Raw genomic sequence first — 24,868 nt, 5'->3', positions numbered from 1 at the left:
TCACACTCTTATGTGAATGGAAAAGTGGACAATACTATGGTTAAAAGGTATCCCTGTCGAGACTATAAACGTTTGCTGGCAACAGAGGCTCTACCTATGACAAAGGGGTTAATTATAAAAGCTGATGTGGGAAAGTTTTCTATTTTATCACTATGAACCAATAAAGACTTGTTTTTCAAACTTATTATGTATTTGGTTTCTTGAAACTAAATGGGACGAAGTTAACAAAATGGAGTTCACTTTAGTCAGAACACATGAATAGCTAGTTATATTAGAAATTTCTCCTTCTGATTGAGTTTCTATTTATGAAAAGCTTGAGTGTTTATGTTAATTTCAGAGATAACTGGTTCTACCAACGAATCGCCAATTGTTGTGCCCTACAACAACCCCCCATTTCATATCATCTGTATTTACAAACAATTAACATATGAAATGGGTCCCTTTTAATAAATTAATTGGTATTAATGAATTTGTTCGGAAAAGGTATGATAATCAAAAGTGTTTGTGAATTGAAGCCTTTTTCGAATAACAATGTTTCCAAAATAAAACAATCTTTTGTTATTGCGATAAAGCGATCGCAAGATCGCATATCGCAATGACAAGAGAGATACATTTAAACGGCACTTCGGTCTTTGCCGATGCGATATCGCTATCGGTGATCGGCGGTATTCAATGCATACACAAAAAAGAGCACATATCTTATACCCCGATGCGACGCTATATCGGCGATCGGCTCTCGGCACTACCTCTTGTGGGAAAACGCTTTAAGTTTTAAACCCCGACCCGATGTGATATCGCTATCGGCCGTCGGCGGTATCTTATGCACTCTTATAAGGCGCTCAGGTCTTTACCCGATGCGATGCGATATCGCTATTGGAAGTCGGCAAATCACTTAATATGCATCTGGTAATTAGTTCACATGCTAGTCCGATGCGATATCGCAATCGGCGTTCGCCAGGGCTGCTTTCGAACGATAGTATAACTCTTTCCCCCATGCGATGCGACATTGTTCATCGGTAATCGGCATTTTTAAAAAGCGATTGCTTTAAGCTTTAAAGTTATATTTAAATCCGGTTGATAAAGCACAGATTTCAAAATGCCGTTAAATGCAGGGATAAGGTAATGCATGCGTATTTAATAACCTTGCCCCTTCGATTAACGAATACTTGCGTCTAAGGCATTATCATATCTGTTGCACGCGTTAGAAGGTCATTCAACTGAATAACAGTGTAAAGGTCATTTAATGGGTAGTAGGCCTTAAAAACACCATTAATGCATATGCGATCTCTTACCAGTAATTGGATCCGCAGCCACCTTTTGAAAATTAATATCGCCACGCTTCAAGTGATATATATCTTTCCCATTATGCTTTGTCTTCATTATTTCTCGTGTTACGATTTCTCTTGCACTTGTGTAGAGTTCGTTTGTTGAGAAAAGCCTGAACATGATGGGGAAGAAAAATAAGAGGAGTTCTGGTTCTACTACAACACCTGTTGCAGGTCAAGCTGCTTCAATTTCGAAGAAAGGTTTAATCTCGGACACTACGTGCACTGGTCTTGCTAGGACCACATGGCAGGGCACATATAATCTGTTGGAGGCCGAGCAACCAAAAGTGACAGTGAGAACAGCTAGTGTTGATGTACTAAGGAAATCTGATGCAACGCTCAAAGACTTGGCCGACTCCTTTTTACACAGAATAGCGGCCAGAGAGCAGGTTCTCCCTTACACAGATGTGGTGCGCTGGGCAATTGAAGAAATCCCTATCACTGATAGAACTTTCCATACAAGGGACGGAAGGATTTTCGGGTCATTCAAGCCTGATGACCTGAGGCGAATGTATCATCTGCCTGAACCGGAGCTAGTCTACAACAGAGCCTTCGTGGAGAAATTCGCAAAAGAAAATGAATCACCATCCGAACCCCTCCGAGATTGGAGGCAGAACCCAGCCAAGCACAAGCATGAAAGTTCGGGTAAGTACTCCAACGTTTCTTTGGCTTCTCCCTATTGCTATGCGGGGATTATGATGTGTAGATTGTGGGGATTACATGACTTCGTTAATATCAATATTGACATGGTTCCCTTAATGGAAGCGGCTATCAATGCTATAATCATGGATTGGGCCACTATTCTTTCTGATAAGTTGGTCGTAGCTGTTCGTGAATTTAGATCCAAAACTATAGTCACCGAAAGGAAAATCCCGCCATTTTATTATTCTGCTTACATTATGGATACCCTGTGTCTTAATTCTGAGTTTCCTGTCCTCGGTTGGAGATGGACCACCCAAGATCCAACACCCATTCATTTATACCATCAGAAATTGTGGAAGTCCTCTTACAAGGACCATTTGTACCAAATTTGTAATGGTTTCATGGTGCCCATTTACTATTCTATTTATGACAGACCCATTTCCAGAATTTCCTATGAAGCTTCTTTTGACTTACCAGTCGTAGCAAGTTGGTTCGGGGAGGAGTATTTCACCTATATCAGAGTTTTTGGGAGTAAGGCTAGGCCACATGTCCTCCCTTTATATATCCCAGACAAGCTGTTAGCCCGGGAAATCTGCTACCAGATTATGGCCGAGAGTGTTACACAAACTCTCAAAGAGGAGAAGAAGAGAGGTTGGCCCTCTTTTCCTTTAAGAATTGGGGTTTTTACTCTCCTTAATTACAAGCATGCAGAAAAGGAAGCGACAAAACTCCAAGCTTTATCCCTGGCCACTCTCCCAAGCAGACTCTATGATCCAAAGCAAACTGCCTACACTGCCCTAGAACAAGCAAAATTGACGAAAGTTGATCATCAAGAGGATATGTTTGATGACCTGTTCGTAGGTACCGAGACAATAAGCCAAGCCAAACAGCTTGCAATAATGAAATACAATGATGAGGCGTTGACAGAGTTTAATAAACTTAGGGAGCAGAGGTTGCAAACTCTGCCTCTAGATTTATTATCCACAACCCCAGCGTCTTCCTCAAGCGAGCCTGGTCGGCAACAGATACATCCACCGCCTGTTACAACTGAAGAACAGGATAAACAACAGGAGGAAAGGCAGAAGAAGCTGCAGGCTGAGAAGCAGAGAAAAGAGCAAGCAGAGAGGCAGAAAAAGGAGCAGATAGAAAGGAACAAAAGGCAAAGAAGGAAGAAGAGCAGAGGAAGAAGAAGGAAGAAGAAAAACTGAAGAAAGAACTAGCAGATAGGCAGAAAAAGGAATTGGAGGAGCAGCAGCGAAAAACGCAAGAGGAGCAACAGCGAAAAGCACTTGAAGAACAGCAGAAGTTAGAACAAGAAAAAGAACGAAGCAAAGCCCATACAGAGCAACATAAGCAAACCTCCATCGATCCTGAATTGATTAAACAATGGAACCAATTCGATTCCATTATCAGTGGTAAGGAAGGCTCCAAAGACAAAGGCTCCTCTAAAACAAGCGATGCGCCCGATACCACTTCTTCTCAGGTTCTAGGAGGAGCCAGCGACCCACCCATTTCACAGGATGTCGAGATAATCAATAAGGACCCTTCCGATCAAATTGTTCTCCAGGTGGAAGAAATTCCTCCCCTGGATATTTTCTACAGCCCAAAGCATAGAGCCGTTATCAAGCGCTCTAAGAAAAGACGAAGGCTTGATCAACCTTCTATCTTTCCTGAGCAAACAGTCACGGGCAATATGGTCTGGAAGGAGGATTTGGATCCCTCCGATGATCTAACAAAGCTGTCGCAATTTGCGGGAGCTTATTCTGCAGCAACTATCGACAAAGCATCGGAGGTAAGTCTTCTATTGAAGACTAAGGACCATGAAATATATGCATTACAGGCAGAGGTAATTGAAGCGAAAAACAAAGCAGCACAGGTGGAAGAGCAGTTGCTGGCTCAACAGCAAGAAAACAATTTGTTAACCCAGCAACTGCAAATTGAAAGACAAAGGATAGACCAAAGTGAAACTCAGAAGGCAAAAGAATTGTCGGAGGCATTGTCACAGTTGAAAGCATCAAATGAGCTGATGATGAAATCGAAAGATGAGCGAATAGCTCAACTATCAGCACAGCTCGAAGGTATCAAGAGCACACAGAATGTGAAAGTTTTCAGAGCAGAAGCAATTCAAATAAATGGCGCATTACTGTCTCAGATCAGACTTCTATGTCAACAACTTGCTAAGGCTGAGCCATTATGCGAAATATCTACAACAGTGTGTGAGCAAATAGAGAAGGCCAGGAATGAGCTAGATCAGGCCGAAGAAGCCATATCCGATTATATTGAGTGGAAAGACACTGACGAAGGGAAAGCGGCGAATTTGTCCCGAATCCATGAAGCGTACAAAGACATCCTCTTCACGGAATGGAACACTCAGGTAATGAAAGCAGAAAGGGCGGCTTCCAGGTGTAAAATAATTGCCAGCAATATGATCGACCTAGTCAATGATACACTTTATTTGGCAAACATGATCTCCAAGTGCACACCTGGAAGCATAACAACAACAGGTATGCTTGAAGAATCAAGTTATCATGACTTGGAGGAACAGAGGAAGTTAATTACCGGAGTAAATACTTTAACCTCTGATGCATATTGGCTCTTTCTAATCAAGCCACATACTCAAAGGTCTGCTCTCAAGTGTTTAACAGATGCCCTCGGATGCTTGATCCCCGACATTCAAGATGCTACATATGATGCCCAGCTAACTTCGCGTCTCAACACTCCACCAAAAGTAGATCCAATGCTGGCAATATGTCAGCTAAGGAGTAAAGGCAAAGAACCCACCGAATGAAGCATTGCCGCCAACTGCCAGATTGCCAAGAAAGATGGAACAAACATTTATTGATGCCAATTTAATAGCTTTTCAGTTGTTTAGATATTTAGATTAGTATAGTATTTATAGACCCTTTCATTGTTTTGGAAAGGGTCGTAAAATTTTGTAATAGACTTAAAAGGCTGAAGTTTGCACTATTGTGCTTCAGTCTATATTCTTTTGTGAAACTCGACCAACGGTTCTGAATTTTGATTAGAAGGTTGTTTTATACAATTGCGCACGACTGTCTGTTGTTTGGAATGCTTTCTGATTTGAAGGAAGGACTGCGACATAGTGATTAATATACTGGATTGATCGAGCAGCTTACATGGTACTATTATCTGTATCTGTGTTCTTTCTTATTATATGAATTACTGTGTTATTATCTTTGCTATTGTTGAATGCATGTATGCGATATAACAACGAATCTTCATTTCGTTTCACTATTGAATGTTTTGATGATTTGTTATCTCTTTCACCCATGCATGTATCAATGATATGAATGATTAAGTGTAGTAATTCGCTCTAATCGCTCTGCATAACTAATTATGCAGAGCAATGTTTAAATGGTTTTAAACATCTATGCTTAAAGTGTTAGAGTCATCTACATGCTTGCCTTAAAGCACAGATCATCAAACGCTACGCTTTGCAAAGTGATAAATCCCGGGATCCGATTATAGTTATTACATTTTGTTTATAGTTTGGCTGTCCGCTTATTACCATCTTATGTCATAAGTCACTCATCCATCCTGTTCACTTATAATTCTTGGGAAACTGGTCCCATTATCCCCAGTCGGAACCACTATTCCAAACGGAAAAGGAGCTGCACTAAGGTCCGGACCAGGTGGTTTCCCCTTTGTTGTGGCAGCGATTTTCGAGGCCTCAACACACTCTTTGTAAGAAATGGTTTGTCAGGAATGTTGTGGGGAAAAATGCCTATTTAGGACGATCCTATCCACCTAAGGTGTAACAGCGCCTTAGCAACAAACGAATACAGCTATTATGATTTCTTCCTTTATGAAATGTGAAAGAGTGGAGATTGGCAGACTTACCGTTGTCTTCCGGTTGTCCCTCGATCTAGATCCTCTTTACCTTTGTGTGTCTACAGCTACTCGCCTCCTCGCTTGCTCAAGAGAACAGCTACTTGAATCCCACGAGGTTACAAGAGAACAGCTACCTGTGACAAGAGAACAACTACTTGCGACAAGAGAAGAACACAATACAAAGGCACATATACATATTCATAAATGATTCAGGATTAGAAGTAAATCAAATACACTAATGCAATTATACAAAATACACCAGCATATAGGAAAGAATCAAGATAGCTTTATTGAAAGTAACAGGGTTCAGGAAGAGATACAACCCATGGGGCTCCAATCCAGCATCTCCTTCCCAGCAGAATGGAACTCCCTCTTCAGCTCCCTTCAAAGCATAAACACCCAATGTATCCAGCCACAAACCAACAACAATTCTTTACTTTCACAAAATTCAGCTTCCTTGACCTCTTGTAGGAGAGATCTATATATAGGGATATTGGAGAGAGGATGAGTCAGCTTGAGACTGGTATGAAACTGACTAGTGTCCTCTCCCTCTCATAGTTCTTGAGTCCACTTGGAGGTTCTTGCTTCCACTTGGAGATTTGGAACCTCTTACTCATCACCAGTCGAATTCTCTGATCCAAGTGTCATTTTGGAAGCTTCCTGGGCATTGACACCTTGAGAAATGACTCTGCCACTTGTCCAAACTCGCTCAGCGCAGGTAGCCTTTGTTGCAGTTGACATTCAACGCAGGTAGACAGTGGAGCAGTTGACATTCAGCGCAGATGCTCAGTGGAGCAGTTGACATGATCCAGAATTGCCTTGTTTTTGAGTGTTTTCAGGTGGAGAACTTCAGTGAATTGCTGTGGTTAGCTGGCCTTGTTCCTCTAGGGGTAGGAACAACATGTTTAGGGACTTTGGATCCCTTGATTATCGACATTTCATGCTCAGTGATGCAAGGCACAAAAATGTCTATAACAGTTGCCCCCTAAAGTATGAGGCCGTTTATCGGGTGAAATGCTTTATCCAGGAGGGTCCGAAGTTCATCCATCTGCTGGGAGGAGACCTGTAATAAAATACAATACAATACATTATGATTCATTCTGCTTTCATGATCTAGCTGAGGCGGGCATTCCCATGCTCAACTTTATAAATACATTTTGGTACATAGAACAGACGATCGTCTGATGGTAGACTGATAATTCTGGCGAAACTATCATCCTTTGAGTAGGATGATCATCTGCTGCAATGATGTACATATCAAATGTCTTTATTTTTTCTGAATATATATCGCAGCCCGGATGGATGAAACTAGATCCGGGGTCTTCAAACTCGTTCGATCTTCACTCTAAGTACAAGTCGATCCATGTGAGAATTGCGCTGAAGTCGAACATGGAAAGACATCGCTTGATTACCGGTCAATGATGTAAACCGTTAACAAGCGCGAGAGGAATCACCGATAATGATAATGACCCTCAAGGTACTGCAGTACAATTCACGTGGTGTGAATAAAGGACTTGGCGTCGAACACCACGCAAAATCTTCTGGTCGAAGGTCATTGATGTATACCTGTCACCGGAAGTGAGAAACTTGCCATTGAGGCATGCAAGCTTCAAAGTTTTGAAGGGGGTGTTCCTAGATCAACTTCTTGGATAATGAGCTGATGTCGACAAGAAGCGATGCGTCATAGGAGGGCCTTAATGAATCCCACATCAGTGACACGGAACGGAGCTAATGACTTTAATGGAGGTGAAAACGATCTGTGACATATGATTCAGGGTGGCGGTCATGAATGGATGAAGGATAATGTATGGTAGTGGATGGGACCCGGTTGACTCTTTCTGAACGACTTCTCTTGAACATATGGCGACACTGATGCGATGGATTGGTAGCATTACCCCAAATATGGATGGTATGGCGAGACCATGGTGATGTGACCGGTGAATGAAACAACCCAACCCGAATGTGGTACGGAGGAAAAGTGTCATGTTCAAGAGCGACCTGCTACCATCAAAGTTTTCTTGATTTTTCCCAATTTTTCCCCAGTCATTACTGACCAGTACCTCTTTATTTTTGTCAAGCTTGAGGAGGATAACATATGCTTGTTCTATAACCTGCCCTTCGGGCAAGCCCATCGCTATGTTTTAACGAGCCTAGCGATAGGGAAACTCGTTCTCGTCTAAAGACAAGTTTGTCGCTATTTAATAATTTTAACGAGTCTAACGACAAGGATAACTCGGTTCTTTTCATCTTTAGAGAGTCTGAAAAGATACATAAAGTCAACTCCAAAATTCCTTTTTCGTCATCTAATCCCTTAAGTCCGAAAAAGTATAAAACAATACAGAAGGGATGAGTTTTCGATAACTTTAACGAGCCGAATAAAACAAGCGCTCGACCTTTTTGTGCAATAATCCCTCAAGTCCAAAAAGATTAAAATCTAGAGGAGGGATAGCTCTTCCTGTCACTTTAACGAGCTGGAAGGCCAAAACTCGGCAATCTTTTCATATTTTACGAGTCAATTGAAAAGAGCTTAAAGAAGACTCGTCTTTTGAGGAACGAGTGATAAACAAGGATAGCAACTGATTCCAGGTACATGTTGGAATTTTCCAATCACGGCAGTGTCACAAGGATGGCTAGGTGAAATCACTCTTCGTAGCTGTTCCTCAAAATGGGTAAACAATCATATGGGAGTGAACGATCGGCCAAATGAAAAGTGAAGGTGGTAGGTGCACATATGACCAAGGCTTTTATGGCTGATAAATTTACGATCACAGTGGTTATTTACCGGGATAGGTTCATTTTTTAGTTAAAAATGAGCTTAAACACTGGAGGAAACTCTGCTCACTGCTTATATTTATTTTTTAACGAGCATGAAGACCGCGTTAAAACTGCTCGGATCTTGCGTTTATTTTTTAACGAGCATGAACTTTATGCTAAAACTGCTCGATTACCCAGTCATAAGATAAGAGTGTCTCATGGAAGATCCCATTTTTTATAGAGCTTGCGCCTTACCGAAGCTATGCTCACTCATCCTTTCTTTATGCAAGTTTGGAAACGGCTAATCCTACGAGTTTAAAGGGTTAGACCTACAGGTTTAAAGGGAGGACCTAAAAATTTAAAAAAATAAATAGTCGCCCCTTGCTTGCACTCCAAAAGGTTGCATGCCCCCAGGTATAAAACAGAGTTTCAAGGTTACCTCTACTTCAATTCCATCGAAACTTTCGTTTCACTGGGAGAGGCTTACCTCTTTCAGGTTACCCAAAGATTGTCTCGTTAATCTTTCAAACAAAACACTTCCTCGGCAATGTCTACCGAAATAGACAAGTGTGAATGACCATTGTCAAACACGTAACTTTGACAAAAGAATCTTATTCTAGAACAACCCCTCTTCCCTCCACGGACGGGGTACGGACTAGTCATATTCTCCCGCGGAAACCTACCCTATACCCAAAGTTTCCCTGCCGAAGCAGGCCAGGATGCATGCCCCCTGGGTTCCGGTCATATCCTCCCGGATTACTCGCGCTCATCAGGAGGACGGACCGTTGGTTGAGACACTTCTTGCATGTATAGACCATTTAGGGATGGTACATGACTATTTGCGATGTGTGATCCGGGAAACGAAAGTTGGTCTACGAGCTTGACCATTCTTCCTTCATGCGGAAAACACATTACTCTAAAGAGTGAGGAGACTACAGCTCCCATGCAATATATATAGTCTCGTCCAAGGAGTAGGTTATAATCCAAGGGTCCTTGAACGACCATCACGTTCATTTGAACGGTCTTCCCTTTCAATGTTATAGGCACATTGGGGAGGATCCCTAAAGGTCGACTGGTTCCTTTATCAAAACCTGATAGATTTCTCATCTCAGGTAAGAGTGCTGGCGAACCAAGTGCTCTCCAAGCAATAGAGGAAAGGATACTCACAGATGCCCCCTCATCAATGATAGTGCCAGCCATTACCATTCTGTATATTTGACAAATAATTCTGAATGGTACACTGGCTAGCAACCGGGGTCTGCCTAGTTCGTTCCAATCAAAGGACACAACTAGGTTGCTTGGTGGTGGGACCGAATATACGGCTGGATAGCGCTCTGATGAACTTCCTTCCTGTGATAAAGGAATGGTGGCATTGCCCCCTTGATCATCAGAGTCAGTGCTGATGAATAGAATCTGGACGGTGTCGTCTTGATTTTCTTCTGTGATGGTGTCATTTGAGGATGGAGCCTCTGAAGGCAAAACCGGGTCAACTGCCGTATCAACCTTTTGACTTTCGTCAGGCATGGATCCAGACGGTTCATCTTCAATGACAGGTGTTTCGGCTGACCACTTGAGTGGCTCAGCCGGATTCTCAACTAGTGAGGGACTTGGCAGGAGTCTTTGATATCCAGGAGGAAGATTCGCTCGTAAAATCGGGCGATCTTCCAGAACTCTTTTCGCCTCATCTAAGAAGGGACAACGGTGGATGGCGTGATCGCCTTCACACAGTCTGCAGGGAAATTTAGCTTTCCCGCTCTGTCCTGGAGCTTCACTCCCACTAGTTGACGGCGAGCAGTCGACATGACTATCAGAGGTCGATGCTCCCGAATTGTGCAGACGGGGGGACCAGTCTCTTAGTATCCGCGGGATACAGGGACAATCTCTGTGGAAGTGGTCTCCCCTGCATATGACGCATGGCGATTTAGGCCTTACGAGTGCGGTGTGTGGATTTTTGTTAGATGACACTTGTTTGCCCCCAGTCGCCTTAGGCTCCTTCTTCTTCTTTTCTTTCTTCTTCTTAGGAACACAGTTTTTTGATTTACCAGTTCCGTCAAGTGAAGAGGAAGGAGGGGAGGAAGATGAAGTTGAAGGCTGGGAGGCAACTCTTGTCTGATCTAACTGTTGACTCGACTGTTCAGGAATGGTGGTATTCTGAGCGACATTGGTTGAAAAGAGCCAAACTGGTAGGCCAATTGTCAGTCCTGGAAGCGACAATGTGGCCATGTGGGGCGCACCAACATCTCCCCAAGAGGAGAAGGGACTAGGATTTCCACCCAAGGGAACCCCTTGGTTGGTGTGCTCCATATTTTCAACCTAAAGATCAACGCAGGATAAAAGGGTGATTTTTCCGTTTAAAATAAATTGTTAATGACGCTTTAGACACAACTTGCTTTTTCAGTTTTAAAGAGTCGAGAAAAAGCTAAAGATGACTCTAGTCTCCTTCGATGTTTTAACGAGCCCGAAGTGACAAATGCTCGGATGGACTTTTTCTGTTATATAGTCTGAAAAAGGCCAAAAGAAACTGCTCTGGAGATCTAGGCAGAGGGTGTGCCAAACTTTTCGCAAAACCACAGAATACTTTTTACGGTACGGGTGGTCGATCTTCGTGAATGCTGTGTTCACTGCATTGCGATCAGTAGGGCGGCCGACACGGCTTCCTAAGGATAAAGGATATATGCCTATAGGGGTCTCCCAATATATACGCGACGGTACGTGGGAGCACAATCCGTATTAGCGCCACCGACTCTCAGGAGGAATCACCCACCTTCTTCGAGATCGACAGTCACTATGTTTAACGACGCCGGAAAACGTCTCTAGCCTAGACCTCTATGTTGTGCGTTATGTTACAAAGCGTTGTTAGGTTCATTCAGTTTATTTTAGGTTGATCTTTTTAAAGTTTGCCTTTCAAGGTTCACCACGAGATGTATGATACAAGTTCCTAAATGCAGTCTAAGATGATAAGCAAGCTTTATTATCTTTCAACTTTGAAAATCCTAGCTACCAAGGGAAAAGAATAACACTATCTTTTCTCAAAGAGCAATCAGCACACTCTAATGCACTTTCCCTAAATCCAACATGCAAACTTATCAAATGCAAAATGCACAATGCAGGTGTTTGTTTTCCACTTTCTTAGTATAAATGCCTACAAAGAAAGCTTTTTGAACAAATTTGAATTTGCTTTTAAAATGATCAATACAAACAAGTTCACTCTTTTCGAAGAAAACAAGGGTAGAAAAGATTACAATCACTTTGCTACTTTTCGAAATAAAGACTTGTTTTGACACTTAAAAGACACAAATTCAAACCAATAAGCAAAAGTAAATCAATAATCAAACTGCAAACAGCCAACGAATCTCTCTTCTAAGATTATAATCAAATCTGAATCAAAGGCTACAGGATGACTACTTTACTCATGCAAAGGAAGACTGTAAATGACGCCACAAACACATAAAAACATTCACAATCTTTTTGTACAAAAAATGAGGCGGAATCAAGTAAAGAAAAGCTTTTCAGACTGGTACCTATGCTGGTCAAAGGCTGCAAAAAACAGAGATCAAAACAGGGCAATAAAGGACAAAGAACCCCAGCTGCACAAGGCCACACTGGTTCAGCGCAGGTCCAACACTGTCAGTTTGACATTCAGCGCAGGTAGCCCCTTCGGGACCTGCGTTGAAATGCAGACTGCCTTCACAGTGTCTGCGCTGAAAGGGAAAACTCTCGTTTCCCTTGGTTTCTGGGTCACAAAATGCTCAAAAATCAACTGTTTCAGGCCGAATCAGAAACACAAGCAAGGTATAAACAGAGGGATGCTTTGATAGGGTACTAAAGACTATCACAAGGATCAATCAAATCATTTGTGGATCTAGTTTAGATCATAGACAAGTCCAACCACTCGCTCAAAGCAGCAACTTTTTACTTTGCAGTTCAAAGTTGCTGTCAAGTCTATGAAGTAAAAAAATGAAGGAAACACAAATGAAATGAATAAAAAAGTTCTTCCCCAGTGGAGTCACCAATTTGTTGTGGGGAAAAATGCCTATTTAGGACGATACTATCCACCTAAGGTGTGACAGCGCCTTAGCAACAAACGAATACAGCTATTATGATTTCTTCCTTTATGAAATGTGAAAGAGTGGAGATTGGCAGACTTACCGTTGTCTTCCGGTTGTCCCTCGATCTAGATCCTCTTTACCTTTGTGTGTCTACAGCTACTCGCCTCCTCGCTTGCTCAAGAGAACAGCTACTTGAATCCCACGAGGTCACAAGAGAACAGCTACCTATGACAAGAGAACAGCTACTTGCGACAAGAGAAGAACACAATACAAAGGCACATATACATATTCATAAATGATTCAGGATTAGAAGTAAATCAAATACACTAATGCAATTATACAAAATACACCAGCATATAGGAAAGAATCAAGATAGCTTTATTGAAAGTAACAGGGTTCAGGAAGAGATACAACCCATGGGGCTCCAATCCAGCATCTCCTTCCCAGCAGAATGGAATTCCCTCTTCAGCTCCCTTCAAAGCATAAACACCCAATGTATCCAGCCACAAACCAACAGCAATTCTTTACTTTCACAAAATTCCAGCCTCCCTGACCTCTTGTAGGAGAGATCTATATATAGGGATATTGGAGAGAGGATGAGTCAGCTTGAGACTGGTATGAAACTAACTAGTGTCCTCTCCCTCTCATAGTTCTTGAGTCCACTTGGAGGTTCTTGCTTCCACTTGGAGATTTGGAACCTCTTACTCATCACCAGTCGAATTCTCTGATCCAAGTGTCATTTTGGAAGCTTCCTGGGCATTGACACCTTGAGAAATGACTCTGCCACTTGTCCAAACTCGCTCAGCGCAGGTAGCCTTTGTTGCAGTTGACATTCAACGCAGGTAGACAGTGGAGCAGTTGACATTCAGCGCAGATGCTCAGTGGAGCAGTTGACATGATCCAGAATTGCCTTGTTTTTGAGTGTTTTCAGGTGGAGAACTTCAGTGAATTGCTGTGGTTAGCTGGCCTTGTTCCTCTAGGGGTAGGAACAACATGTTTAGGGACTTTGGATCCCTTGATTATCGACATTTCATGCTCAGTGATGCAAGGCACAAAAATGTCTATAACAGGGAACAGATAGAACAAGTGAGGCTCAGGAAGAGCAGGGTCGGTAAGAGATGAAGCGAAGTCAACCTCTGCACTAACCGGAGGAGGGTCACAAGAAATCCTCTGATAACCAACGAGAATTTGGGGTTGAGGAGCTGTAAGATTTTCCAAAATGGTGGAAGCTTTATCCATGAGTAGACAAAGGTGAAGAAGATGTTCGCCTTCACATAACCTACAAGGGAATCTAATCTTCCCTTTCTTCTTACCACTACTAGTGGGGGGTGTAACATCGACATGATCTTCATAGGTCGATAAGGATTGGCGAGTCAGATCTTGAGACCATACTTCTAAGATCCTAGGAATACTAGGAAAATCACGAAGAAAATGGTCACCCTTGCACGCCTTACAAGGAAATTTAGCCTTCCGTGGAGGACCAGAAGGTTTTTTCACTGGAGGTGTACTCAGAGCAATAGTTGCACGGGTGGCCTCTTTCTTATCTAACTTCTTCTTCTTCGTCTTCGTCTTCTTTTTCTGAGCCTCTTGGGTACTAGATTTGGAACTTTCACCAGGCAAAGCAGGAGAGGAGGGTGAAGAAATAGGGGAAGAAGTCGAAGGGTCGACCCTAGAATCGTCTTGTCGTGATTCAAATGAAGGAGATGGTGGAACAAGAGTCAGGATGCTTGGGACCACCGAGGTTGAAAACAACCAAATGGGTTGTTAGTGTCAGTCTTTGCAGCCTTCCTCCAGTGATCAAACATGCTCTTACAAAGTGATTTTAAGGTGTCAAGGTCAAATTTTGTCATTTTAGTGAGTCCTCAAGCAAACTCTGGTCACTATGTATTAGGTCTAGGGCTTGTTTTCACTCCTTTCAAAGCTGTCCAAATGTCGATCCATGTCACCGTTCAGCTGAGAGTACCATCATTCAGAGGGTTTTCATCATCCTGTTAAGTTCCACTAGGTCATTTTATACCTTGTTCATGCTTCACTTGCACCTAGGTAAGGTTCATTTCCCTCTCCTAGGGTTTTGAAGGTAATTTATCTTGGATGGTCAAATCATCAGCAAAAATTGTATCTTGATGTTCATACACCTTCCCCTGTCCTTAATGTACCTTATTAAACACTTCCCATCACTGAGACCCCTCAAATTCCTCATTTTTGCACAAACCTTGGTTTCTTGCTACAACTTGACAATTTTCTAGGCTAGGCCTGTGTTTTGCCCTTTTGGAACTCTTCCCCTCACTCAATCTTTGAAATTCCACTTTCCCCTGCTTCCTAACATCCCTACCTACCTCCAAAAATTTTCTCAATAATTTAGAAGCCCCTTATCCCCTTCGTTTTGCTTCATTTCGACAAATCCCCTGTTCCACACATCGGGATAGGTTTTACTCCAATCCTGTTTCTGAGTAAGAAAAGATGCAGTTTGGAAAGATGAGAGAGATTTTTTTCCAAAATAGGCAAGGGAAGAAAAACCTCCTTCACTTTTTACACAGGTGTCATGGTTTTAGAGAAATGTCACAAATACAGTTGCCTCAGGAGAATTGATGCACCTCTGAAGTGACCTTGGGGAAATCAATCTCTCTCCTAGCTTGGTTGGCCAAATGACTTTCTTGATGAGTCAAATGATAACTAGACACAAATATCTTTCCAATGAGCTATCATGAGCTCAATTTTGAGTTGAGTAAGACTTTCAAAAGTTGACTGCAACAGCACTTTGCCTTTAGGCAACCTCATTTTGCACATTTTGACCAGTATTGGGAGATTTGATTTTTGACAAGGCAAATTAACTCAAAATTGAAACATTCTAGTTGGGTTGGAAAGTAGACTCAATAACCTTTCCAATGAGCTATCCTACGTCCAATTCAAAGACCATAAAGGCCTCCAAACGTCTCCTGCAAAAAGGTGCTACGAATTGAGCTGGTGGTACGCATTGGGTCACTGGCGCGGCACATAGAGCTGGCGCAGCGCATTGGGCCACCCTCCATAGTGCAAAAGATACATTGGCACGGTGCATAGAGTAGGCACGGTGCGTTGGGTTTGTGGCATGGCGCATAGAGCTGCAAGCCTAATTTCACCCACGAAACTCATCCAATTTCCAAATTTGCTCGGTTGCCACCTGTCCAAGTAAGTCAAACGTTCTTCTAATGCCAATGAATGTGTGTCTCTAGATGTTTATGATGATTTAGTGAGAAAATTTTCAAACCTTACCTCCTTGCAATTTTTTCTCAAAAAACAATTGCTTAGGGTTTGTAGCTGTGTTTTTGTTGCCAAGTCCACTCCATCACTCCCTCACCCTTTAATTCTCGGATTTGTTTTCTAGTTTCATCAACCCATTCCACTCACTCCCATATTCCCAAAACTCATTTACCCCTATCACCAAATCCCATTTTTCCCAAATCCTAATTGCAAATCTCTAAACCCTAATTTCTGTCCCTAAGCTTACATATTTTCACTAATCCCCTATTTCCCAAACAAAATCTTGTCCTAACATTCCCAAAACCCCTCATACTCTTTCCCCACATAGTCCCTCATATATTTTTACCCTTGGTGACAGAAAATCAAAAACACCATAAATATCCTACTACTCATCAAGAAAACTCACCCACTAGCAAACATGGAGTCTGATCCTTCATATGACCATGATGAAGAGACACACAGTGACTCTCCTGCAGAGGTACATGCACTGAGGAGACCTCATAAAGGTGGAAAAACATACGGGAAAACTGCCAAGCTGCCCAAAGGAGGAAGGTGGAGCTCACTTCACTTGAGCAAGAGATCAATTCCAGTCGGGAATCATGGCTTGAAAGAGCCAATATCCAATTAGAGAGGTTGTTGGAGAAGGCCAACAAGGAGAAGACATTATTGAGACATATGGCATATCATTACATGGTGAGAAACAAAGTCTGCAAGGCAAGAATCAGGAGCTTAAAGGCAAAATTGAAGAGGGCATCAAAGAGGTGAAAGGAGCATGATAGATTTTAGATATTATCTGAGGCTTCCTTGGCCCAACACAATGCTTGATGGAGAAGACTCAGCTCAAATTTCAAAAAAATTCGGGCACTTTTTGCATTTTTGGAATTTTTTGTTCAAAAAACAGGAACTTCTGCTCTATGCACCGCGCCACCTGGTGCTCGCTTTTGATGGGAGCCTCCAAATGACAAAAACTCAACATTTTTGGATTTCGCATGAAAAATATGCTTTTCTACCAATGGCCAAGAAATTTGGACAACTTTTGAGCCCTTAAAAAGGTCAAAAACACTCAAAAAATGACCTTACTGCCCCTATTTTGACACACAGGAAGCAGTGTTGGTAGAATTGAATTTTGGAGGGGCAAATGGAGGCCAAATTCAAAAATTCCACTAGGGTTGGAAAGTAGACAGGTAGACCTTTCCAACAAGAATAGTTGGAGCAAATTTTGACTCTAGCAAGACCTCCAAAAGTGTCTCCAAACAGGCGCTAGGCATAGAGAAATCAGGCACGACGCATAGAGGAAATTTGGCCCAGTTTGACCAGGAATGCTTTGTTTTTCACCTAGCTTTTGCCAGTTTGACTTTTTCACCTTCTTAGTGTTAAATTTGTGATGTAATTTAATGTACATTGATAGATCATGATGTAAATATGTCACATTTTCACTTATGGAGGTAGATTCATCTATTAAAAAGTTGTTTGAAACTGAATGAATCAGTTTCCTTGTTTCTAGAGGCATGCTGTTCCATTGCCTAATTTCTAGTTCTTAGTTTAGAATTAGTTGGAACAGCTCCTAAACTAGTGAGCTCGACCCCTAGAGGCTAGGATGAGCTATGGTTTGTCTATATTATGTGGTTTTTCAGTCATTAGCATGGTTGGACTTTTGAGAAAGCCTTGAGCTTCATTATACACTCATATTAGCAGTTTGGCTAAGGAATTGAGACCAAGGTTTTCAGCACTCTTTGGGATCCTTGTGGCATTTTGTTTTGGTACAATGATTTTCTTTGTAATTATGAATTTACTTATGTGTTATTTATTACATTATCTATCTTGTTTCCTCCTAACTAAATTAAACAAGAGTGTAAGTAGAATCCATTGAAATTGCAGTGCTCTACTTGAGGTTTGCTTTAGTTTCTTGATGTTTTCAACTGTTTGGAGAGGATCCATGATTTCTCTTTCCCTCTTCAACTCCTCACCTTTCTAATCCCTCCATCTCATTTCGATTGGAAGTGCCAAAATCAGTTGCCTACCTTGCCCCATTGAGATCTCTGCAAAACGTAGCCTCATTCCTCACACCCAAAATCTGCCTTTCCATTAAAGCCAACAATGACATCATTTCATTCAATCAAACTCGTTCACACATATACCTAGCCTAAGATCAGTATTTCTATCAGTCATCTCAAGCCCTCATCGATCATAATTTGCTGAGATTGACTCAGAGAGAGCCCTCTCCCGTCCTGGTAGGGCTAGCTACCAAGTTAAGTGTGGTTTGATGTTGTCCTAGATCCTGCCTTTCTCAGCCTGAGGTAAATCTAGGAACTAACATAGTGGTGACCATACTGGGGAAGAAAATTTTATTTGTTTGTTAGTGTTCTTGCTTATAAACTACAGACGGAGCTTGAATTTATGCCAGGAAGCCTTCAAATTGCACATTGTTTTGTGAGTGCATAAGTAGATAAAAACTGCTTCAGTCAATCTCTGTGTCTGGTCTTATAAGCTGAACACCTGACTTGCAAATTGCCCAAGTACATGTATTAAGTTAGATCTAATTGTTGATGGTGGACAATGATCAGACATAGCAAGGCTGAAATCATTCACCTAGCGATTCCAAATCAGTTTTGAGATCAGATCCAAGGACTCCACTGGAGGATGAACCTGACCAACAGAAACATGAAAGGACAATATGGAAAGATTAGGTATTCAAGTTGGAATTTCATCCAAGACATTTTGTTCTTTGTTATAAATTATTTCTTCTCTTTTCTTGAGAATGTCAAGAAGGCTTTGCAAAGTATACTATGTTTGAGAAGAGATCCTCGTCCTACATTTGATTCCTTACCTTTGAAGATTGTAATTACCAAAGATTTGCATGCCTTTGAGCTTGATCAAGACCCTTTTTTCTGAATCTTGTGATGACCATCTTCAAACTGATGAGCCTCAAGAGACCAAGACTGATTCTATACCTTCTGTACATACCCCTATACCTTGTAAAATTCTAGATCGATACAAACCTCTGATTTTGCCTCCTATATTCCATGCTTTCCCTAAAAATCATGACCTATATCTACCAAGATTTGATGGTGAACGTGACAACATCATTGCTGAGAGACATGTACTGAATTTTGAGTCTTTCCTTGACCTTTTTGAAGTTGATGTAGAAGATGTTAGTATAAGGCTTTTTGTTCTTTCTTTGCAAGGCAAAGTCAAGAGTTGGTTCAAAACCCCGTGAGATGCGAGCATCTCAGATTTCCAGAAGTTTGTCAAAGTTTTCCTCGACAGGTGGGTGATCAGACAAAACCCTTTCTTGATTATAGAAGAGTATAAGTAGCTGAAAATATTGCCAGGGGAGACAGTACAACAATTTTCAGCCAGATTTAATCAAGTTTATTATTCGATGCCTGTTAATATAAGTCCTCCTCCTAGATCCGCTCTCTTGCACTACCCAGATGCCTTTGGTCCGTAAATGGAGTTTCAGCTGAGAGAAAGGAACCTTGCAACACTTGAAGACATGCAAAACAGTGCAGTAGATGTAGAGGCTCATTTACTGATCTGAAGGGAAAAGTTGAAGGAAGAAGAGATGAAACACAGATCTGGAGGAATTGACATCTCTAGAGGTAAGCTTGACATTTTGGCAAGTGTAGTGGAAGAGATGATGCAAAGGATCACGAAAAGGAATGAGTATAATGTTCAAGCCCATGGCTCACTGATTGAAGAAGAACAAGTTGTTGCTCCAAAACATTTTCTTTCTTATCCCAGTTGTCATAGATCTGATAATGATTGTTTTATAGATCATCTTGGAGAAGAGATATCTATTGATATGACATGTATGCTTGATGATGTCTTTTATACTGATGATTTGCCTTAGTTTGATTAGTATGATGATGATTATGTTCTCCAAACAGAAGCTAATCTTGTAGACAAATCAGTAGCTTTTTTGTGGGAGGAGGAAGTTCATTTTCAGCAGCTCGAATACAGTGATCAGCCGATGCATATCAGCTATGACAGTGACGAGGAAAGTGCAACAAATTTTGAAGTAACTGAAGGATATTTACCTTTTTGTTTTGCTTCATTTCAGTTCATCAGAGACAACATTCATGCAATCAGAAATCAATTGTTGACAAGTCTTGATCTGGACCATCTTGAGGGCAATGAAAACCTTGTTCAAGACTTCTCATATCCAGATTTGTAGCCTCCAAATGCCATTGATTTTCAAGTTGTAGATGAAGACATGGAAGCTAGCACATATGATCAAATGATACAAGATGATTCCGTACCTTTTTGTTTTGAATCATTTCAGTTTTTGAAGGAAAATTTGCATAGTACATCTTCCGTAAAGGATGAGCAGCTTGTAGAAAATCACGTAATCTCATCGGAGCCAATAGAAAATGGGTTGTAGAAGTCTTTTCAAGTTTTTCATGATCCAATAGCTAATGTTTTGGATGAGGTTTTCAGTCAAAGTCCTTCTCCATTGACTATATGTGAGCTCGAAACGTGCACTGATACAAATTTGATCCGGCAGCTGGTTTCTTTGTCATTTTTAGCAGGAGTCTCATCACAAAGCTCAAAACAAAGTTTGTATTCATGGTATGAGGAGAAGAGAAGTAATCCATTGGATGAGCTAAGTCCCAGTGTGCATGAATTTTGAGATCCTTATGCAGTGTTTTTGGAGGCCGATAGAGAATCCATATCATTCAACAAATATGTTTCCAAGTTTTCATGGGAGTTTCCTTTCAGTAGTTCTCTCTTGTTGTTCATAAGTGAGCACTTGCAGAGAATTCAAACAGTAGCCGGAATACTTACTTGGTCGCATTGGTTGTTTCATTTCACTTGATCAAGTGATGAATGAAACTGTTGGAGTAGGTTTTGATGAATAAGCTATACTTTGAGCATCATTTCCAGTTTGTCGGTTGTGTTTAAGTATCGAGTCAGTTTTTAGTTGAGTGAGAGTCAGTTTGTGCCGTCAAGTCATCAGTTTTCCGTCATGCATTTTAGCTTGAGTTTTTGACTCCATTTCCCAATGGATGAAGGCACTGCCTGCTTTCCAAAGATCGGTAGTTCTTGGCACCTCCAAGGAGCTACCATCCCCATTGGAGCCAATGTTAGTGCCAGTCTTTGCAGCCTTCCTCCAGTGATCAAACATGCTCTTACAAAGTGATTTTAAGGTGTCAAGGTCAAATTTTGTCATTTTAGTGAGTCCTCAAGCAAACTTTGGTCACTAGGTATTAGTTCTAGGGTTTGTTTTCACTCCTTTCAAAGTTGTCCAAATGTCGATTCATGTCACCATTCAACTGAGTGTACCATCATTCAGAGGGTTTTCATCATCATGTTAAGTTCCACTGGGTCATTTTATACCTTTTTCATGCTTCAGTTGCGCCTATGTAAGGTTCATTTCCCTCTCCTAGGGTTTTGAAGGTAATTTATCTTGGATGGTCAAATCATCAGTAAAGATTGTATCTTGATGTTCATACACCTTCCCCTATCCTTAATGTACCTTATTAAACACTTCCCATCACTGAGATCCCTCAAATTCCTCATTTTTGCACAAACCCTAGTTTCTTGCTCAACTTGACAATTTTCTAGGCAGGCCTGTGTTTTTCACTTTTGGACCTCTTCCCCTCACTCAATCTTTGAAATTCCACTTTCCCCTACCTCCTAACATCCCTCCCTACTTCCAAAAATTTTCTCAAGAATTTATAAGCTCCTTGTTATAGACATTTTTGTGCCTTACAACTCCAAGCATAAAATTTCCATAAACCAAGGGCTCCTAAGTCCCTAAAAGTGTTGTTCTAACCCCTAAAGGAACAAGGTCAACATATTACAGCTTCTCCCAGAAGATCTCCACCAGAAACTACTTAGAATAAGTCAAAACAGGATCATTTCAGCTGCTCCACTGGCTAGGTGCATTGCATTGCACCTAAATACACTGTGAGGGTGCGTTGCATTTCAAAAGTCCCTTTTGTGGGGTGCGATGGGTGAGAAATGACAAATGGCAGTGTCATTCCGCGAGGTGGAGAGACAATGGAAGCTTCCAGAATCTTCTCCTATGACACTTGCCTCACTGAATTCGACCAAGGATGAGTAAGAGGCCTTCAGTCTCCAAGTGAAAGCAAGAAATGACAGAGAGAAGACACTAATCAAATCACAAGCTGACTCATCCTCCTTACAGATATCTATATATGGATCCGTCATCCCAGAGATCCAGAGGCTGGAATTTTGCATATTGTAAGGAACTGCTGTTGGTTTTTGAGACAAACATCAGAGTATTGGGTGATCTATGCTTTGTTTGAGGTGAAGAGGGGCTTCTTTGCTGGGAGGTTGATGCTGGGTCAGGAATCACTGGTTGTAACTCCTCCTGGATCTTTTTCTTGTTTATCAATAAAAACTATTTGAGTTTTTCCTCCATGCTTTTGTATCATTGATGCTTGTTACATTTGTATGGTTAACTTAAATCTGATCCTAAGTTGTTTATGAATATAGATCCATGTCTTTGTATAGTGTTCTTCTTCTGTGATCTTATAGGTACTTTGTGAAGCTGGGCAAGTAAGGGAGCAGGTAGCTAGAGACTGTCAAAGAAGAGAGGGATTGGATCAAAGGATTAGTGCAAGACACAGGTTGGTTCTTTCTATTCATCTCTATCTATAGTTCATAAAGGAAATACAAAAGTAGTTTTTCTCTGTTTGTTTCTAAGGCAGTTGTCACACCTTAGTGGGATAGAGCAGTTCTAAATAGACACTTTTCCCTGTAACAAAATGGCGACTCCGCTGGGGAATGTCTAATTAGTTTGTTTGTTTATCATTCTTTGTTGTTTGTTTCATAAACTTATAAGTAGCATTCGAACTGCATTTGCCATAACAGATGCAAAGTAGACATTTGCTACTTCAATCCATTCACTGGATCTATTTATGATTTGAATAGCTGATTCACAAACTATCTGATTGCCCTTGTGATAGATCTTAGACCCTCCTTAGGTCTACCCCTGATTGTGAATTACTGATTGATTTTACTCGACCAAAAACGAAAGACTGAACTGCAAACTGTGACCCGGAACCCGGACAGATTCTCGTTTCTGGCCCAGCGCAGGTACTGTTAAGAGATCTTGAATTTCAGCGCACTTCCCGAAAGGGCAACCTGCGCTGCATTTCAGTTTCTCTGTGTTACAGGTGCGCTGATCAGACTAGCCCTCTGCAGCTGTGGTTCTTGTGCTTCATTCTTTCCAGTTCTATCTCTGAATTTTGCTGCCTGTGATCAGTATATGTCTATTTAAAACCCCTTTTTCTTGCTGTTATTCTGCCTCCTTTGTACAAAAGAACTGTGGATGTTTTTGTGTGTTTGTTGAGTCGTTTACAGTTTTCCATTGCAAAAGTAGAATAGTCGTACTGTCATCCTTTGATTTGGATCTGTCGCAAGTGTCGATTTCGATCATAGGAGAAAGTTTGATTGCTGTTGATGGTCGATTATACTGTTACTATTGCCTTTGGTCTGAATTTGTGATTTTCTAGTGTCAAGAACAAGTGTTCATTTCAAAATCGCAAGGTGTCGTAATCATCTCTGTTTTTGATTTCGAAAAAGAGCTTGTTTATTTTTTCCAAGGAAAAAAATCGAACTTTTTTATAAGGAATAAAAAAGTTACATAGTATATGAGTAAACATTCTGCAAAAAAACTGCATGGGACTGAGCGAAAACTCCTCTCAGTAAAACCATCAGCATAATCTACAGAAATCTCTAGGACTCCTGTACCCGGCCTGTACAGCCATACCAAAAAGAAACTGTAAACCAAGATGTCTCCTGGGTCTCCTTTCATGAGGAAAACAACCCAGAAAACACATAACCGTAACACAGTTCACAAACTGCTCTATCAAAACAGAGCATAATAGTATATAAAAACCAGTTTTCCTATGCCACTGTTTTCATAATAAAAAACACTGATAAAACTAGTGCATATAAGTAAAGACCAAAAGACATTATATGTTTGGAGGGAGATCCGACACACGGATCTGATCCTGAAGCTGTTCTGTTACTCTCCATGTGCCCACAGCTTGCTGCATACCCTCTTTAGAAAGGCAGTTTGCCTCGTCATTGCTGTCCCTGTAGATGTGATCAATAGAAAATACATTAAACTGCAATTTTAATGTTTGGATTTCTTCTAATAAATGCATCAACATATAATGCTGGCATCTATATTTTCCAATGACCCAATTAACAACATTCATCGAATCTCCAAAAATCTGAACTGCAAGGATATTTTTGTGGATGAGCCAGCAAAGAAGAAGTTTTAAGGCTGAGAGTTCTGCAAAATTATTTGTTCCCATCCCAAGACCCACTGAGGCTTTTAACGAATGATCGGCACTAAGATGAATACAAATCCCGGCTCCTGTGATATTATTTTGGGCTGCCCCATCAAAGAAAGCCCACGGTATCCCATCTCTAAGACGAAGTTCCTTCCTCCGATCATTTTTTACAGGACCCTCCGGCTTAGGGATGCTGGCAAGAATGGCATTGCTTTGAATAGCAATAGCAGCCGCTGGGGTCGAAATTTCTCTAAAAATACTTCGGTTCCTGGCAATCCATATGCCCCAACAGATGATGGGAGGCAAATTCCTCAGGTTCTTCTCGTGAAAATGGTTCCACCAATATTCCCAGGCTGTGGACATAACATCCCCCTCCCACTTTACTTTGGCGTTCAAGAGCTTTTCCGCTTCAATCCAGACTTGCTTTGTAAAAGGGCATGCGAGGAACAGATGTGAGATGGATTCTGAATCAGCAAAGCATAGGGGGCATCTACCAGGCCCCTGTTTAAACCGAGATTGAAGAATTTCCCAAGTAGGGATCTTGTTTTTTAAAGCACACCAAAAAAAGATCCTAGCTTTTTTAGGACACTTCAGTTTAAACAGAGGCTTTGCCCACCAAACAGGAGGATCCCAACCTTTTTTCTTCATCAAAAAATTGTACCCAGCCTTTGGAGAATATAGCCCTGTCTCGGCATGTGCCCAAACCAAAGAATCCGGCCTGTCCTTTATT

General features: G+C 41.4%; 1 protein-coding gene across 1 annotated transcript; it reads right to left on the bottom strand.

Annotated features, from left to right (window-relative positions):
• Nucleotides 1-23,811: 23,811 nt before the first annotated feature.
• LOC149155877 (uncharacterized) lies at nt 23,812-24,501 on the bottom strand. Its single transcript, XM_089444558.1, has one exon. The coding sequence runs from the start codon at nt 24,499-24,501 to the stop codon at nt 23,812-23,814; it is 690 nt and encodes a 229-aa protein (XP_089300684.1).
• Between the last annotated feature and the right edge of the window lie 367 nt (nt 24,502-24,868).

This window comes from Pinus tabuliformis, chromosome 9 (genome assembly GCF_031772625.1).
Source record: "Pinus tabuliformis cultivar Carrire ecotype Pingquan chromosome 9, CPIR1, whole genome shotgun sequence".
Classification (NCBI taxonomy): Eukaryota; Viridiplantae; Streptophyta; class Pinopsida; order Pinales; family Pinaceae; genus Pinus; species Pinus tabuliformis.
The sequence above is the reverse complement of the archived record's forward strand: the minus strand, read 5'-3'. Positions and strand labels throughout refer to the sequence as shown.